Genomic DNA, 19728 nt, shown 5'->3' on the forward strand with positions numbered 1-19728 from the left:
CAAACATCCAGCTAAACGCACCTGCCTATAGAGGTGCGTCTAACCTTTCCTCTCCTGTTGGCGCCCTCCCCAGAGATATGCCCCACCCCGGATCTCACTCCCTGGGTTCCTCCATCCAAATATCAAGAGGAACACCATCAGTCTCTGCGTCTTCTTCCCTCCCCCTTAACCTAGTCAAAGTAAACTTCTTTGCGTATATTTCTTTGATACATACATTTTAGTGAGATGCATGTACTGTATCTATGACAGATGTATGTCATTTCTCCTGCTGTTCTCTACCAGGCCGGCCTTACACAGATGCGTCCCTTCATATGAGCTGGGTTCTGTTCAAGGTTTCTTCCTGTTAAAAGAAAGTATTTTTCTTGCCTCCGTCACCTTCAGGCTTTCTCTGGAGGTTTCAGGGCGGATTTTGTAAAGCGTCTTGAGACAATCGGTATTGTCATTGACGCCATATAAATAAAAAAATTGAATTGGACTGAATACTGAGGTGTGGTCTCGTTAGTGAATAAACACACATGCAGAGTCACGCTACTAGGTCTGTGACCATCCTTGAAATATTTCCTTCGGCATAACCCATTTACTCCTACAAGAATACAAATGCTGCCCTCATGTGGCTACGAGGGTCAATGCAAGGACACAAATAAAACATGATAAAGATGTACAGTACATTGTCTTCTCATTATTTTGATCAGTTTACACTGAAAAAACGTATGCACGAGCCACATAGTTTTTGGTTATTGTTGACTCATTGGCTAAGCTGAGCTGTAAACTGGATTTGCATCAAGCTTGACCTCGAGCCAAGCCACAGGTTGCTTGGAAAGTTTACCAGGTCATTGACCGGAGGTGTTAAGTGAGAAAGCCTATCTCTCTCACGTACACAAACACACGCAGACACGCACACTTACACAAGTAAGTGAGCCACAAGTCCTTGCAAGCGCAGCAGGCGATTTGCACAACATAAGGAGAGTCAGAAACGGGGAAATCATAGGAAACATAGCAGTAAATGAATCTACTGCACTGATTTAAAACATATATATAGTTTGTGAAGAACTGGTTCAGCGTTGCATGAAAAGTAGCTGCCATCGCGGTTGGATGGACGGAGACAAGTTTTGCAGAAATGGAACCATGTAAAAGAATAATCTGCTCTGCCATGCAAAATAAAAAAGGACTACAGTGCTGTACATACAGTGCACGCAACATCTGCACACATGCATCGAAGTAGATAGTGGTTTCAAAGAATGACATCATTGAAACTGGATGCCTCACTCACACCAATTATACTTGACATGCTTTCCCTCTTCACGTCTCCCTCTGTCTTTCCAGCACAGTTTCTTGAAATTGTCTGGTCGTGTTTACACACTTCAGTAAAAGAAGAACCATTTTGTTCTTCTGTGTATTTGTAACAGACAAGGCTTTAGTGTTTATGAAGCGCTGTGTTTAATTTGCCTACACAATAGCCTTTCTCTATCTTTAATAACTTACTAACATGAATAATGCTGTAAGTAGATGCTGCAATCCAATGAATTTCCATGTCTGCTTTCCAGCAGAGCTATAAAATACAGACAGCTGTCATAGTACATAGAGTTTTACATTTAGCTACTGGCGTGAAAGTTAATTTGCTTTATCAAACTATGTCTGACGGCTGATGTTGTGAATGTCCTTGGGTCATTCAAATATGTGTTTTTTATTTATTTATTTATTTTTTTGTATGAATCAAGTCAACCGTACAACACCAAAACCGAGAACATTAGCCTTACCCTGCCATGCCCAACTGAAACCATAAGTATGCAAACTCTAATGCTTGAAAGTAAAAAAAAATATATACTAGATATCCATGTGACATCCAGGAAGTACAGTTTTTTTTACAGTGACAGTGAACACAAGACATTCAAAAAGATGAGCCTCTAAAATGTAATTGACAGACCAAACTGTACAAAAGTTTCCCTCACATAGACTGACAGCACAACAATGCAGCTTTTACACAACCATTAACAATGAGAGTCCAATAACATAACACCCTGTGTGCCATTGTCCTCTATTGAATACCTTAAAATACTTTTGTTTGTAATGGCAGGTTTTGTCATGGACAATGTATCTGATCACGTCTTCCAGTTCTATATAAATGATAGTTTGGAGCAGTTTAGCTCGAATGTCACCCTTCAAACCGACCTTATCAAAAGTATACACAGGCCATAGATTCTTTTCATGCAGCCATGAAGCAGGAAAAAGGTGTAACCCATTAAATCATTAATGACGCCTCCATTCCCTTTATATGTCCCAGTAAGACAGGTTGGTGAGGCTGCACACTCAGAACTGTCTTTATGAATACTCATTCACGTTAATAATTACACTCATGTCAGGATGTTTGTAGTAAACACTATGAGCTGATTTAGTAGTATCTAACTATAAGGGGATGAACGAGGACCACGAGGAAGTTAAAAAAGTCATAATACCTGTAAATTGAACACATACAGTATATTCCTGCTTCTTCACTGATTGTTTGTGGTGTTTCTAGATGACCTGAGGAGATAGTGTGGCTTTAACTCTCAGCCCTCCTCCCCCTCCCCCTCCTCCTCCTCCACGCAGCACTATGACATCACCCGGCTCCGCAGCCAATCACAGAGCGATACGCTCGGGCTGGAGGAGAACTCCGTGTGTGAGTGCAGCTGGCGTGCATTTGCTTGTGTGTATGTGTGTGAGTGTGAGTGTGTGCGTGTCTGAATGCGAACAAGTTCATATATATATATTTATATATATATATACATTTTTTTGTGGTAACCCCCCTCCAACACCTTTCAATTAAGCTGCCGGGGGTTACGTGCGGGCTACGGTCGAGCGAGGCGTCTGTCAGAAGAGGAAAAAAGACTTCCCCGCAACTAATGAACTCGAAAATAACAAGTTTGCTGCGCACAGCCTTTGAAAAAACAAGCAGCATCTACGCAGTTTATCGAATTTCGGTGTATTCTTTTTATCGACAGCAGCTAACTTGGAGCTACGAGTGTGCGGCGGCCGCTATTTTTTTTTTAAATTTATTTTATTTTACCTGTGTCTCCCCGGTGAGGTTTTGAAGTAAAGTGTGCCTTCTTTTTTGAATGTTTAAACTGTCGCTCATGTTAGCTAATGAAGTCGTAGTAACCGTCACATAAGACGCAGTCATAACAACGTAGCTAATTGCAGGACAAAACCATAAGCTACTCCAGAAAACATGCTAAAGACGCTGACCAAGAAGCTCAGAAGACATTCGCTCAATGAAATACATCCTTTCCAGCTGAAGGTAAGTTTGACTGAATTACTATTTCCATTAAAAAGAGAGAGAGAGAAGAAACATATTTTGTGCTTGTCAGCGTACCGCACTAAAACACAGTAGAAAACAGCTGAGAAATACATTAGCTTGAGTGAACGGCGTGGCTTTACTTTTGTCTTGTGACTCCCTAGTTAACTACGCAGCTTAAACATTGTGAGTACTCAGCCTGTAACCTTGTTTGAACGAGGTAATGTTCATTAACACTCCCTCTTTCTCTTTCTGTTTCACACACCCAGACAGACAGACAGACAACTCAGTGCACAGCTGGACATATTCACAGTGTGTGTGTGTGTTCTGTGTGTTGCTTCTAAGCCCATTCATTACCACGTTGTACAGGAATCTACTCTTCTTGGCTTACAGGCCAGATGTTTACAAGAGTGAACCAATGCTGCTGCTGCATGTCAACAAATTCTTTCTCCCACGGATGGGCACAGCAAAAATAATAGTGTCCATGCTTTGGCAGTGTGTAAAGGAGGATAATCTGTCTCAGTCCCACATTTATACCTGTGAAACTTGTCCCGCTTCTTCAACCTGTGTGGCGTGGAAGCAGCTCTGTGTGTGGGGACAAAGATTAGAAGTGCACAAGACTGGGGTAAACAAACATTTTTAGTAAAAAAATAGAGAAAACCCAGTGTCGGGGGGCTGTAATTGTCCCCCATATCTTTACCCACCAATTTTCCACAACAGAATCCATGTAAGTGCGCCCCCGATTATCACTGCCTGCTCCTTCACATAATGATTCCCTTTTGGCGAGAGAAGGATGAATTGCGTCCTGCACGGGTCACTAACTTGCTCCATCCACAGCACTATTGTGCGTCAACCAACTGTACAGTCGCATGGCAGCCATTTTGTGCCAACGTGCTCCCGTTCAAAGGCCTGGTTGTGGATACAGGGGGAAGTGTGCCATCCCTATTGTCTACTTTTGTTTGTGTTTGTTGCTCTGCTCTATGGTGGAATCGTTCCTGCTCAGAGTGGTTAGTGTGAAGGGAAAAGGAGGCCCGCTGCCTAAACCGATGCTGCAGAAGATCTTGAAGCCAATAAAAGCTACTGCACTTGCCTCTAAAACTGATACATTCGTTATGTGGAAGGAATCCCCAGTGGAAACAACTCTGATTCAGACATGAGAATGGGAAATGGCAGTATTAACCCTGCTGCTGTACCTGTATTCATGCAGTGGAATAGTTTGGAAGGAAGTCGGCCTGCATCAACCGGTGAATCACCTTGAGTGAAGGAGCAATAACAGATAACCACACTTATTTTCATAGTGGACAGTTGTTTGTTTTATTAGCAGCAGTAACTTTATACTTATCATTATTAATAAATGACAACCAGGAACGCAGAAACATCACTTAAAGGGAGTCAGGAAGTCTTAGAACAGAAGCAATCTGTTAAGCTGATACTACAGAAAATTTAGTACTTTTCACAGACTGATATTGATATTTCCTTCTGTTTGCAATTGCAACCCCCAATAGCAACACTAGAACGACCTAATAATGGCGTGTTTTTTTCTCTACATCGAATGCCAAGAGCTGTTGTGTGCACTGCTAATGTTTTACCAAAATGTAGACTTTTTTTCCGGTGTTCGTTGTCAGTGCTGCATTCATGTGTTTGCCCAGTCTCTGTACACTTCATTAAAGGTTCTGGTTGTTTGAGGAAGGTACCCATTCTCAAGTAAAAGGCCCTCAAAACAGAGCAGTAAGAACTGAGTTTTGTAACATACTTTCCAAAGTATACTGACATAGTGTGAGTGCAGGAATCTAATATGGAGGATATATTTGCCTGGCTCACTCAAGTGCATGTTCACAAGGTTCAACAACTTTTTGAGAGTTGACTTTCAGTCCTTGTATGGGTGTAGCTTCAAATACACTTGATCCCACATTTCCTATAATACAGCTCAACATCACAGGTCTTACTCTGCTTGCACAAACTTTTCCCCACAGCTAGGAAAAACCTATGCAAGTTTTCTGTTAAAAGTTTGTTGTCTCTCAAGTTTAGATTTCCATAATAGCACAGCAAATGCCCACAGACTTTTTAGAAAGTTGGTAGCATTCCTCGTGACACGAGGCTCAACAGCAGCGAATGCTGCAAGCTGCAGTTCTGTGTATATCTGGTTATTTTCAAGTTATTGTTAATGGCAGTAAAAGAAGGCGGAGTCGCATTGTTTTCTAAGCATCTGCCCTCAGTTAACAGTCTAGTGTGAAACCAATATTGACACTGACCATTTTGGATAGACTTTCATAAAAGCAGGATTTGGAATTCTGGTTTGGGGGCTTCTTAAAGACATTGTCCTGCTTTTCACTGGTATCTCTGACAATATTTGAGTTAGAAGTTCACAGCAGTGGTCAGTGTCAATAGCCGTTTGAGGGCAGAATGACCATTTCAGGATAGTTGCTAGGGGACTAAAGGTCTTTGGAGTTCTGTTACAGCACTATTCCCAGGACCTTACTCTGCTCAAGACTAGCCACCCCATTGGGAAGATTCACTGTGATTCTGTCTGTGAGGGACAGAATCAACCATCTCTGACCCTGAGTTGTGTTTTTATGAGGAGGGATGCAGTGTGAGAGTGTCCATGACAGTGTGGAAGTACAGAGCAAAGCTGATCTGTGTGTGAACTGGGCGGTGTGTGTACGCTGTGACATTGCCATTGATCCAGCTTAGCAAGCTGCTCAGTGATGCAAGGGACTGACAAGGATTTCATTCAACTGTTCTTGACACACAAACACACAACTCTTTGTCTGTCAATGCATGCATGCACAAAAGCAGTTTTTTATGCTTTATTCAGTCAGGCTCTTTTTCACTCGACGGATTTGTCTGAGCTTCCCTGAATGATATCCAGTAGTCTGCAATGAGCTGTCTTAATAGGCACTAATGCGAGACTATGATATGAATTAAAAAAAAAAAAAAATGAATCCAAATTTAGTTTCAGTCTAGTGCAGTTTTCTCTGCTGCCCTGGAAAACCCATGTTGCTCTATTGTCACATCAAACAGAATTTGAATATGTGTGCATGCAAAGTAGCAGAAGTTATTTAGGAGTTGTACAAGATAATCAAAAATACTCCCAGTAATTGACATGAGGATAATGTTTTTGAGATGCCTCTGCAGAGGCAGTTACAGAGCTCAGGGTTGTTCACTGATCTGAAATGAGCAGTGAAAGTTCAGAAGCCTTGAGCTTACCATGCATCCTGTATCAGTTTATTTCCACTGTGAATGCAACACTAATGACTAATACATGTGAGGGGAAGGGTGTGACTCTAGCTGGTTAAACATCTGATTGTGTTGTTTTTGTGTGCTTCAGAATTCCTGGAGTGCTTTCTCCTTTGCATGGACAAAAAATAGCATACTTGTATACCTCTTCTCATGGTTCATCTGTAGAGATACGTTGGGGGGCACCAAACTGTGGATTTTATTCATTCAATATGTAAACTAATTATGCTCGAACTGTGCTAGCGATAGTGGCATTTTGTTTTCATACATTTCACCATTTTTCAGCCAGCTTTGTGCTTCCTATCAGAGCACTGGAGTTGCAGTGCTTTTCATCCAAAAGCAACACCTCTGGAAAGGCAGCATTAATGATTAGCTTTAGCTGCAAGGAGTTTAGTATGAGGCGACCTATACAGGCTGGAGTGGTCCATTCCAGGCTTAACCACAGTATTATACAACAGCTGAAAAGAGACTGAACAACTGGAAAAACCCTGCATCAAGTACTGTCACATCCAGCTGCTACACTTGTGTTTAACCTGTGATACTATTGTGCAGATTATAAAGTAAAATGATGAGCAACTACTGAATTTAAAGTAAAATTGGATTAAAAACTCCCACTGTTACCATATACTAAAGCTGCACAGCTGGTGCTACAGTAGACTATCACAGTGAAACCTGTCTAACCCATAATCTGAATGTCAGTTAGACACACTCGTGTTTGCCAAAGCAGCAACCAGATCAGATGTGGTTTACTGAAAAACACATGCAGGCTTTTCTTGTTTTCTCTCCCACAGGTTCACGGTGCATAAAGTACACATGCCGTTTGTAACAATAATCCCTTACATTGTGACATCAGATAGCTGAAAGACATCGAGGTTCCACTGTCTACAAAACATGTGCTTGACACAGGGTTTAAACAAGGGTTGAGAGTGAAACATATTTAGATACTTGTGCATGCACCCACTCTTTGCTTCACTCTCCTAAATGACATTTGCATGACTGAAGTTTTCAAGGTAACGTGAACCCGCTTTCTCATATACTGTACTGGCCATTCATGTGCTGACTAGTGTTACGTGATAGTGAAAGCGTCGTGTCGATACTGAAACATGTATGTATATGTTTTTGTGTGTATATGTTTTTGTGGTATGCAACCACACATTATCACACACAAAGTGTGTGTATCTCAGAGGTAAACCAGAGCCCGAAACACATTAATATTACATCTCTAGTCCATATCCTAAACATGTGTTGTCTGATTCATTAACTATAGTCTCTGGGGTGATGCCTAGTGGAAGCAAAGGCCATATTGTTACTGTCAGCTTATAATTATATTTCCTCGTTGGTCAGACAGTGAATGCTCTGTGGAGAAAATTCCAGATTTTCATGTCAAGAGAAGCACACAAATGAAGGCTGCTAACACTGTCGATTTACATGGTAAAGCCTCTAGGAAAAAGGGCTGATCTCACTAGGTAGGAATATAGGTTAACGTGACTTAGACTACATTCATGTGTCTTCTGAGCCCAATTAAGAATTTATGAAGCACCAGAGTCACTTCATTCTTCGTATCCTGCAGCAGTAACTTTTAATAGGATTTCAGATGTTTCATGGATGCTGCCCAACACAAATTCCCTGCAGTGTACTCTGTAGCCGAAGCCCTCAGCCAGATACTTGCCAAAATACATTTCCTTCTCACAGTTATTCCTCAGTGTAATTTTCCTATGGAGTTCATGAAGTGATGCTGTTTAACTTGAGAATCCTCCAAAGCCAGGGTTGTGTTTTTTTTTTTGAGTTGTATACTGGCTCTGGGCCTGTTCATTGAGAATCTGTCCCACAGCTCATGAGAAGGCTGCACTCAGGCCTTATCCAGATATCTGTATGGTCTTAAAAAAATTGCCCTTTGTTGCACTGCATCATCAGACATTTATTTAGCCTCTTTTGGTCTATCATGTCCATTTTTGTAATATACTGACATGATGCATAATGCTAGACCAAAAGTATTACAGCATGTCTTTTTTAGTTAAAAACTTTCCTACACGTGTAGGACTGGTTGTGTGATACAGTGATGTGGCTGATGTCACTAAATTAGCATGTTAGTTGAATAGTCTGTGAAACTATACATTAGAATTCCTAGTTAACATGAATTAAATACTGTCTTTCCCTGACTGGGCTTTGAAGCTCTGGTTCCTTTCCCCCCTTTTCACCCTTTCTGAAGAGCCTCAGAATGAAGAGGAGGTGTGTGCGCGCGTGTGTGTATTAGGCAGGGAGGACACTATGCATGTTTGTGTGGATGTATGTGTGTAAGCATACACACACAGACACGCACAAGCACAGATGGCAGCTGCTCAGCGAAGCCTCGAAGTGGTAATTACCGAGTGTGAGGCGCATTACTTAACTCTTAGCGTTGCAGTCTGCAGGGTATCTGTATTGTTGCTACTGCTGTAGAGGAGGAACCACGTTTAAAGAGACAGACTGGTTTAGGATGTCGGTGAAATGAAAGTTTGCACCTAAACTCTGTGACTAAACATTTTGCCCGCCTCTTGTGAGAATCCATATGGTAGAGATTACTGCAACATTCAGACTAAATTATAATTTTGAAGACCATTTTAGAGTGAGTCTTTGTTACAGAAGAGTGGCCTGGTTTTACGACAATCTAAGAACATTTTTGTGCGATTTTGTGAATTACAGATCATTGCAGCAGTTACAGTTTAACTTTTTGTTATCAAACTTCTAAGACGATCTCTCTCAAATGCATGTGGTAAAGTCCCAAATGGGTTAATGCCTTATCTCTGTCTGCTACTCTGTAACTGATATTTTGATCCTTAATTAATTCAGTGGAACTGAAAACATTCTTGACTATTTATCCTAACCAAGATCAATAATTAGCTCAGTTGGGAATGTGAGTGCTTAATTTATCGTGGCATTATTTGACTTACAGTACGAACTGAATCCTCTTTCCAGATTTCTTACCATGGCAGCGGAGAGGGAGGGGAGAGTGATGACTCAGAAGGCGAGAACCAGGAGCTTGCACAGATTGACAGAGGTATGTTCCCACCACCAACTAAATAATTAATGTTGCAAATAGACAGTGATCTTCTCCATTGCTTAATGACTCTCACACATGACGATTAGATGTTTCAAGTCAGGAGATCATGTGATTGTAGGAGGGTGGAAAATTACCTTTTAAAAATGCAAACATTTTCCACCCACGAACAGATAAATGTTCAGATTCACCAGCCGCTCAACATTATGTTCTTATATTGTGTATCAAGTCTACACGCCACTTTGCTATTGTACTTGGCTGGTGATAATTTCACCCCAGGCTTGTAGATAAGAGCATTTGCACTTCTTGCACCCGTGTCTCCACCTTCTCCTTTGATATTTCCTGCTTATCAACTCCTCTAGAGAGACGGAGGAATTGTGCCCTCACTCCTTTGGCCACCAGCCAGCAGCACAACCAGGGTCCCCTCTCCCCAGCCCGGTTACGCCGCCTCCGCCTCCTTTTAGATGCCAATCTGGATCGTCACTCTTCCGAGGAAGAACTCGAGCGAATCAGCTGTGGTGACAACAGGAAGTGGGTGTCTGCACTCCCCCAGCGCCACGGCGATCACCACAGCAGCGCCTCCAGTGATGAGGAGGTGCGCGACCTTTGTGGCTGCGGCTCGCCGTCTGCCTCAGCCAGGCCGCTGGCTGAGCCCGGCGCTCGCCTGGCCGCCTCACCCAGCCCTGTTCTCTTCAGCTCCAGCCCACCACGTAGCCTCAAGCCACCGCCTATGCGATTTCAGCTGCAGGTGGTGCAGCCAGTTGTACGGCCCATCATTCTGACCCACTTTGACCAGTCAGCACCTTACAGAAAGTATCGACACAGCTACGGCGGTGAACCTGGGAGACCCAGTCTGGATCTGGAGAAAATGCAACAGGTTAGCTATCGTTCAACAGCAATTACACAAACCAAAATGTCCACAAAGTTAGCTGTGCAACATACCATACAATGTAGTCGGCAGATTTCTATGACATTTGCTTAGCTACTTAAAACCATTACTTTAATGTGCTCAGCAAATGCGTATGATAAAAACTATGCCTCCTAATGTTGTGAAACTTTAGAAATGGCTGTTGACACTTAAGATTCATTATGTAATGAATACTGTACTGTGTAGACACATGAAAAACATTTAGTCTACATAGCTTGAGTTACACATTCATAACTGTTCATAACAGAACAGTGTTCTGAAGTTGTGAGTAAAAGTAGTGTAATATACTCCATTACAAAACGAAGAAAAGTGTACATAGCAAATAAGTAAATTATGTATTATAAATGAAATGTACTTAAACAAACTAACTGTATGCAACAAACTGCAATAGCTTCTACTGTCTCACCTAAATGAATTCGTGATACAGAATAATGTGTGTTAAACAAAGTGCAATATGTTCATTCCATGGAAAACGTTGAAAGAACAAAACGGCAGATGAACCTCGAGCTGCCCCCCCTGAGCAAATCAAACAGCGATCTTGGGTCGAGCATTTGGTCCAAAAATACAATGATGACTGCTCTCCACACACGCGCACACACACACACACACACACACACACACACACACACACGGCAGCACAAAATGTACACGCTCACACAAGCAAACAAAGTCTTCCATTTCCATAGCCGGACGCCCGCCACCACGGTGGTCTGGCTGGAGAGGGATGAAGGAGAGGGAGGCACGGACGGCAGATGTCCGCCCTCGTTTCTCACAAAGGCTGGTGGGCGAGGGGAAACGATGAAGGGGTGGAGGCAGAAGGAGAGGATTAAATAAACAACAGAAAAACGACAACCACTAATGAGTCATGGAGAAGCTGGTCCACTAATCATTAAAATCCAATAGACGTGTTGGCCCACACTCTGGATGGGAAGGGGTGTGTGTGTGTCTCACTGTGTTGTTGAGTGAGTATGTGTGTGTTTGCAGAGAGAAAAACTGCAGGTTTTGGGGGTCCATATGTCCATTGGGTTTTTAGAGGGAAAGAACAGATGATGAGAGACAGCGGGCAGCAATGAGAGGGGTGAAGAAAAAAGAGGAAGAGTGTATGCGTGTGTGTGTGTGTGTGTGTGTGTGTGTGTGTGGTTGGGTTATGGTTGTCCTGGTTGTCTGTTTGTTTCTGTGTGTACATCCTCATGTCTGCGAGTTTGTCGCCGCATCATTGTGGGTCTGCACGTGTGTGTGTGTGTGTGTGTGTGAGAGCGTGTGCACACTCAGTCAAGTGGAATGGGAGGTGCTGCAGGGAATACAAAAGGGGGCCTACAGAGGTAGCTAGCAGACACATGGAGTCTCCCATTAACCCTTTAGCTGGACAACTTCCAGTAACAAAGTCTGCCTCCACATCAGCACCGTGTCACTTTTGAACAGATGCTCTCCAGGGCTTTAAACCAAAGAAAGAACGATGACTGACTGGGTTCTTGTTAAAAATGTAATTTAAAGGTGTCAAAACCAGGGGAATTCTGTGTAATGTGTGTGGAAGGTGAAGGAGTAGGGTACAACTGAAACCTATGAAGGGTTGTCAAACATTTTCACTGCTTTGCTCCAAAATAAATTCATGTTTAATTTAAGAAATATTCTGTCTGAATTGGACAAGAAGGAGGAGCACAACCCGTCTCTAGTGAGCTTAAAGCTAAATACATATCTTCTATTAAATTATGAAATGAATGTAAAATGATATATAGTTGAAAGGATGTTGAAGCACATGCTAAGTCTAATTATGGTTAGACCTACGGTGCTACTCATCCAAGAGTCATGCCAGTGACTGGCAGCAATAGCTTTGTGCCCTAGTGAGACAGTATTATTTATTTCATAGTTTTCTTAAAGGGACGATTAAAGGGCTGGTGAGCTGATTTGTTTTAGTCTGATAATCCCTCATAAATGCTAATCTGTGTCCGGTTGCACAGATGTGACATTGTTTGTTAGTCTTTGTTAGTTATAATGGAAGAGCAACAGTTTGTGCAGCAGATGCTCATTTGTGAAAATAAGTCATACTGTGTGTGTGTGTGTGTGTGTGTGAGAGAGAGAGAGAGAGAGAGAGAGAGAGAAAGAGAGAGAGAGAGAGAGAGAGAGAGAGAGAGAGAGAGAGAGAGACACTAGCAAAACTTCACAGCCAGTTCCCAAACATAACATGGTTTAAACATTTCCTATACAAAAAGCAGCTCCTGGTTTATGGTTATTTTACTATGGAATGAAAACCAACTGACTGTGATGGGTCAAATCTCACTTTAGACCTTATTTTTTTGTGTGTTGATAAAAGTGCAGATAAAAACTGGTGTTTGAGCTTCAACATCTGAGCTGACATTAGACGTTATGACCTAAACAACGGGTATAGCTTTCCACAAGGATTAGACTAGATAAGACAAGTTAAGTCGACTTTGTTTGCATGGCAGGTTTCATATACGTCAAGTTTTCTTTCCAGAATAAATAGTAAATGTCCACCGCAAAAGTTGTACACCCTCTTTGTATACTATGCTATGTGAATAACCACAACACTCAGACGTAACAGTTAGATTGTTGGCATGTCACAACCTGTTGGATGTGTGTTTGTTGTTTAAGAGAGGGTGGTGGAGGACAGAATGATTGTGTTGCAGTCAGAGAGGTGAATGACCGGGTGAGGGGGGAATAAAAGGACAAATACTCTATAATTATTTTTTTTTCACTATAATGTTAAGTGAGATTATGCAGCTTCATTGAAAGGTCACTATCTTTTTTAAGAAGCTGAATTACACATTAAATTGTTGTCGAAGCGGCCCGCAGCCAAATGGGCCGCAGTGCCAATCGTTCAAAACAGATAAGTGTTGGCAGGAGGTGAGCTTGAGGGCAAGTGCACACCGACTCTACCCCACCTCACAGCAGCAGGAGTCTTGTGTTTCCATTCTTCCCCGTGCTCCCTTCCCCCTTGGAAGCTACCTCCCCATCTCAAGACAATTCCATGATTGTGTGGTCCCTCCACCCCCACTGTCTTTTTTTTTTTTTTTTTGGAGAATAGTGGAGCTGCGTGGACATGGAGGGGAGTGGGAGACAGGATATTGCATAAGCTTCATCGACCAACTGTTTAGTTTAGTGAGACAGCTGGATTTGGCTCACTTCCCTCATCATCCTAATTCAGCTCTAATTGGCTGCCCGCGTTCACTTCTTGTCACGTCAGATGATGTGAAGATTATCGTGCAACTAATGCCTTTTAAATGGCTGTGCACAGTAATACGTGCCATCGGTGTTCACATACACCTCAGCCTGGAATGGACTTCACGCAAACAAATGAACAAACTGCAATTTGCACTGCAGGGTTGTGCGACAAAAAGTCGCGGCTTACACGAGACAAAGTGTGTTGCGTAAGAACTTTTATTCAGTTTCAGAATTGTCACTTAGTCGGTGGGACAGTGCTGCCGAAAGAAAACAACTGTACATCCTTTCATGTCATTGTGTATTTTTCTTCTCCACAGAAAATGCTACTGAAAAAGAACTGTGGAGGGAAAACACGCACTATAAAGATCCGGGTGAGTGTTTTTTAGTCAACTTTTCTCCCACACAAATGAACGCTTGCAATATTCTGTCTGGATAAAGTAAGTACCAGTGATGTTAAAACCCTCTTGTTGGTCCTAGTCATAAAAATCCGTTTCTATAAGTGGAAATAATATGAGCCACCCTGCTCTCTTTGGGACGACCACATGTCGGTGGGGATGGTTTTGTGTGGAAAGCTGTAGCGGTGGAAGGCTACCACAGTTAATTGGACAACCCATATGGAAATCATATCTTTTTTTTTTTACATCCGTACAATTATCAATCATTCATATTTCCCTTGGCTTTTGTAAAGAAAAAAAAAGGTAAGGACACCAACCGTTGCCAAATGTATAGTTTCTTATCCTGCTTCCACAGCTTACAGTTATAAGATTCCTGCAGCTAATATAAACTAAATGCTCTGAGTACTCTGGTGCCCATTTGTGAATTTAGTTTGGTCCAAGTTAGTTATGATTATGAATGAAATCTTGAGTGTCTACTGTCTGATTTGTCCTGAAGTCTGCAGGTCCAGACACTTGTAGCAGTGTGTCCATTTTCTACATATAAATTCATCATATCACCACAGCAGCTCCCAGAGCCTTTCGCTGTATGCAGACTGATAACAGGCAGTCCAGATCAGGGTGTCCATTACAGCAGCGATAAGGTTGCAAGGTTGCTCGGCCCCCATGAACAACCCAGCCTGTCTTGTCGCCAGCACCTTGATCTCCATCCAACTGCCTACTGGGACAGCATCTGGCTACAGCGTTTGTTCCCATGCCCTGCTAGCTACAGGGCCATGCGTGAGACGTCTGAAAATCTGATAGCACCATCAAGTTTCCCCTTTTTGATGCCTAGGACCAAGAATCACAAAGAAAAATGCGCTGTTTTTCTTTTTTACATTCTTTGATCTACTGATCTCAGCCGACAACCTTTAATAACTTCCCGTTTGCCCTTGAGTGGCCTTAGTAGTGCACATGCACTTGCCTTAATGGCTTCGGCACAAAGGTATTTTGCCAAGATTTTGTCAGAATCAATCTCCCTGCTAACTGGTTTTCTGACGCAGTGGCCTGTAATCACACACCAGTGTAGCTCTGAAACGGTGTGCGGAGTGACATGTTTGTGGCGGGTAAGAGAAGCATGCTGGAGAGTCGACTGGAACGAGCCTCAGCATCTTGGCACGGAGCAGGCCGCTCCAGAAGGATGCACAGTGTGGTGAGAAATGTGACGTTATTACCACGTTGTGTGGGATAGTGTCAGCGAAACCTTATCACACACTTGTTTATGTATACTCACACATACGCCAACTGTAACGGCATCTAGTATACTTCTCCATCTTCCTCCAGATATACGTTGCAGAATGCAAGATGAGTACAAGTATGTTTAAAAAAAGACTGAGGAGCAACTTTGAGCGTTTTAGGAAGAAGTAGTGAGAGGCAATGAGAGCTAGAGCTGAGGAGGTGGAGTGTGTGCAGTTCCCTTGTGGTGTATTTCCAGGGATGGAGTCATTTTCCATTTATAGACTGGCCGGCTGCTATCTGTTTAGCTGCTCTGATACATAGAGATATTGCTCATTATCCTCTGTTCTCGCTGCTGTAGCTGCTAGTGTTGTTGTCCCCGTCAGTGACGTCTGTGGGCACTGTGTTTGTTCCAGTTCATAGATTTTTCTTGGAGTGAGTACACAGTGAGTCTTTAAACTGATGAGCCATTTGGAGGCTTGTGTTGACTGTTTCTAGCTTTTGTGTCACTCCACACTGCGCGCCGCCCATCTCTCATTCTCTCTCACATCTCTGCTGCCTGCTCTCCTTCTTGCTCTCTTTCCCTCTTTTATGTGTCAACCCTCGGTTTCCTGGCCAGGATCCAGTAGAGACACTGGATCTCGATGGGGCCCCTGCTTTGAGACTGGATTCAAGCACTGAAGCATGGGAGTTGTTACAGAGGTTGAAGAGGTCGATGGTGGTGGTGGTTGTGTGTGATTTAAGGGAGGGGGAGGAGGGGGTCATGTGGAACCAGGAGGAAAACACAGCTTTGGCCACTGTTGCTTCTGCTGCTGCTGCTGCTGAGGCCTCCCCCCTCCAGGGTTGGAGGTGAATAGGAGAGTGTATTGATGAGAGCTTCCCAGGCTGTAGCAGGAAAGAGTGATGGCGTCTGGTTTCAGCCACCATAAAGAAAGGGCGGAGAGGAGGGCGAAGATTGATTGAGGTGAGGGAAATGGTGCAGATATGGACAGAGTGGAGAGGGCAAACTAAATTAAAGGAAAATGCTCTGCATGCCTCTCTGGTCTCTGACTGAGGTGAGCTACATGGCTGTGGATGTCATGTTAGGATATTAGAACACATGATGTTAATAGTTTATCGATGGCTCTGAATTGGCTACTGTCAATCAGAGGTAAAGTTACTTTCAGATGTTAATAATAAAGATCAGAATAAAGACCTAAAGATCAGTGTTGCACTTAGCATATGTAAAAGTGAGAAGACAGACCTAGTTACAGAGTTTCCTCTGGTTCCAGGATGAGCTAGTTGAGTATAGCTGAGCTGGCACTGATGCTAGTGAGCTAACTTGCTATCATTCTTACTAGCAGCTGAAAACTGTTTGATGTCTGAGCTGTTTTTGGGTTATAGAGGACACTGGCCATGGCTTTAACAATGGTCCAGTTGAAAATATGGTATCAAGGGCACTTTTAAGTGGAAACTGTTTGTTGTTGACTTATTCCAAAGCTGCATGCCCTTCATTTTCTGATATTTGTCCAGATACCATGAACAGAGCTGGGGAAATTCATGGCCCTGGAAAAATCCAGTGTAACATTCTTAAATACGGTGTGTGTGTGTGTGTGTGTGTGTGTGTGTGTGTGTGAGAAACTTGACATTGAAGAAAATGTCACATTTTGAATGGAGGGGTGGCTTTAGTTTGCTTCTCTCAGGATGATAATCATTTGCATTGTTCAAATTATATTTTGAAGCAAGGCTAAGGACACTTTTAACATCTTTATTTCTGTGAGTCAGATGGCGCTTGCTTTGCAGACCATAGCATAGACCTTTCTTGCAAGAAATGAATTATCACAAGGAAGAACCTAAAGTCAGTTCACTAAACCTCTACAACAAGACATTTTGTGATGTTAGCGACATTAGTGACTTAACTTTGAGTCTTCAGGATCCTAAATGTTAGCTGTAGTGCAGATGTGAACACTGGACAGCTCTGTTGAGGATTGGACGGAGAGCCATTTCCACCATTGGACAGACTTGCAGCTAGCATATGGAGAACATCTTAACACAGATCACATCTATCAAGGTTACTGCAACGTGTTCTTGGGCTTAGATTTGTTTTTCCATATCTCACTTTTTGGCCGCTTTGTATTAACAGTGGTGTATAAGACAGCTCCAAGAGGTTCTGGGAATTGTTGCTGAGTTACTGTGGCTCAGTAGTCAGTGCAGAGTCCCTGAAGATGTTGGCTGAAGTCATAGCAACACCTGTAGCCTCTCAGACTCTTACTGGGACTTTTTCACGTCTGATGTCACTGGGTTCTTTTCCAGTAGCAGCAGGTACTCTCTCTGCATCTCAGTGGGATCAGTCAGTAGACATCCATTTGTCTCACTTCTGAGGGATGTGAGCCAGGAATATACAGCTATACATATAAACACAAGCTCCACTTTTTCCGTGGGATCAGCTCAGCTCTGTATGTGCCTTAGTGCACCTTCTCACAAACTTTACTCCCCCTCAGCAGGCTCTGCAGAAAGTGCTGCCTCACTGCCAAATCCAACAAAGTCATTTCCTGTCGTTTCCTGCAGGGAGGAAAATGACCAGGGCTAATTTTAGACAGAGGGCTTGTAGAGCTGCGAGAAGCCAGGTTGTGAACAGAACGTAGGGGGAAGACTCTGAAAGTGGAAAAGCATTTGTGTCACTGAACCTGTAGTGAGAATGAAAAAAACAAATCAGTGTGAAAGTGTTCTTAGGTGGATTCACATGTAGTTTTCAGCCAGTCTTCTGTCTTATGGCACAGCTGCACATTTATGCTGCAAAAAGAAACCCTAGCATCACTGTTGACATGTGTGCACCTAGTAATACTTGAAGTCAAGGACAGCAGGTAATCCTCACCATCTCCATCCGATAAAGCTCAAAGGCTGGATTAACCCCAACACCTATTTCTGACAGCTCTTCGTCTCTCTCTTTCTGTGTCCTCAGAATCTGACTGGCGGTCGTCCTGCTCCCAGGTACACCTACGACCCCTCCATCTTCGCCTTCCGCTCCCTAAGCACAGTGCCCCCTTGCAGCCCTCTGACCCCGTCCGAAGATCCACCTTGCTCATAAAGAAATTCAGCCCCACACCCCCTGCCGGATAATCCGTTTCCCCCTCATTCCCAGATGGCTGCTTTTTTGTGGCTTCTGCAGCGAGACCAAGGAGTGACTCTTCTGAAACTGACCGCTAGAAAGACATTTGTATGATGGGCGGGCTATTGCACACTCAGGTAATCCTACCCTGTCACTTTGATCACTCTCCATGTGAAATCCACAGGAGAAGAAAATGGCCTAACTCAACATTTCTAAAGATGCTTCAGGCAGTGCATACAGTACGCTATCTGTCTCTGAAAAGATGCTGTTATTGGAGAAGGAATGATTGAGAAACAGACTGTGGACCAGATGTGGTACAAAGGGACAACACTGACCATCTTCAAACCTAAATGTAGTTTTAGGTTGGATCAATATTCAAGGGAAATAATGCATGTAAGACAATCATATGGTTCCAGGGTTTCTTCCTTTGATGTGATTACTGGACATCTTGTAAGGTTCTTGGTAACTTCATATATTAAACATGGCCAGGTGAGTCATCTGATATCCTGTTATTGTTGAGATGAACATAGACAGTGGTCACGTTCTTCATGTGTCTGAAAAACGACTTCTTTGGATGTGTTATTGAATACGCAGGTCACGTAAGGTCGAGCTATAACAAACATGTATGACTGTAGTGGAATAGTCGACGTTTGACCTTTGATGATGTACGTTTCTTAATGAATATGTCACTTGTAGTCCAGGTCAGAGTTAAGTACTTGTTTCCTCTTTCCATGCATGAGTTCAACTGTTTTGCAGAAAGAGAGCTATGTGGAAATAAGAAAGTATGAGAATAGTTTGCTGCACATTTTGCAAGTGTAAACGGTGCTGTGATCTGCATAGCCTACTTGTAGTGTGCCATTTTTTTTCCAATATTGTACCTCATTACTTTCTAGGTAGAAGAGGACCACTGGTGTAACTAAGACACCCCAGTGTTTTCTAAAGATCTCCTAATGCCTTGAAACACTGACATTCCTGTTCTATTGAATGAAACTCGAGGGAGTTCTCAGTCCTTGCAATGAACTGATGAATTGATTAAACGCAACGTCACCACTGTAACCAAGATTCTGCCGAAGTGAATGTAACATTGTGACATGTTTTCGTCCCTTGTTGCACAAACATGAATCAATAAATGCCCTGTGGCCTCTTGTTTATGTGGTGAGTTTGATTCCTTTTGTGACAAATGAAAGGGTCTAAACAAAAACTATTTTTGTATTAACATGAATCAAGAGGGGCTGTGTAAAAGGAAATGCCAACACGGACATATCACCAAATTGCATTTCTGTTGAGCTCAACAAGCGTTTTAGAATCTTTCAGCTAATGGTTTTCCTTTTCAGCCCCTTAGCAAATTGCTAGTAACTGACAGGTGAACATTTAACAGCT

General features: G+C 42.8%; 1 protein-coding gene across 1 annotated transcript; it reads left to right on the top strand.

Moving 5' to 3' along the window:
- Nucleotides 1-2650: 2650 nt before the first annotated feature.
- si:dkey-16j16.4 lies at nt 2651-19499 on the top strand. The gene is made up of 5 exons (XM_047611565.1): nt 2651-3274; nt 9464-9545; nt 9908-10422; nt 13971-14024; nt 18202-19499. The coding sequence occupies exons 1-5, from the start codon at nt 3206-3208 to the stop codon at nt 18325-18327; spliced, it is 846 nt and encodes a 281-aa protein (XP_047467521.1). The 5' UTR covers nt 2651-3205; the 3' UTR covers nt 18328-19499.
- Nucleotides 19500-19728: the final 229 nt, after the last annotated feature.

The sequence above is a fragment of the Mugil cephalus genome, chromosome 17, assembly GCF_022458985.1.
Source record: "Mugil cephalus isolate CIBA_MC_2020 chromosome 17, CIBA_Mcephalus_1.1, whole genome shotgun sequence".
Taxonomy (NCBI): Eukaryota; Metazoa; Chordata; class Actinopteri; order Mugiliformes; family Mugilidae; genus Mugil; species Mugil cephalus.

Coding starts and splice junctions, on each gene's coding strand:
- si:dkey-16j16.4 (XM_047611565.1), top strand. CDS start 3,206: ATGCTAAAGACGCTGACCAAGAAGCTCAGAAGACATTCGCTCAATGAA. Junction 3,275..9,463: donor TACATCCTTTCCAGCTGAAG/GTAAGTTTGACT, acceptor TCCTCTTTCCAG/ATTTCTTACCATGGCAGCGG. Junction 10,423..13,970: donor ATCTGGAGAAAATGCAACAG/GTTAGCTATCGT, acceptor TCTTCTCCACAG/AAAATGCTACTGAAAAAGAA.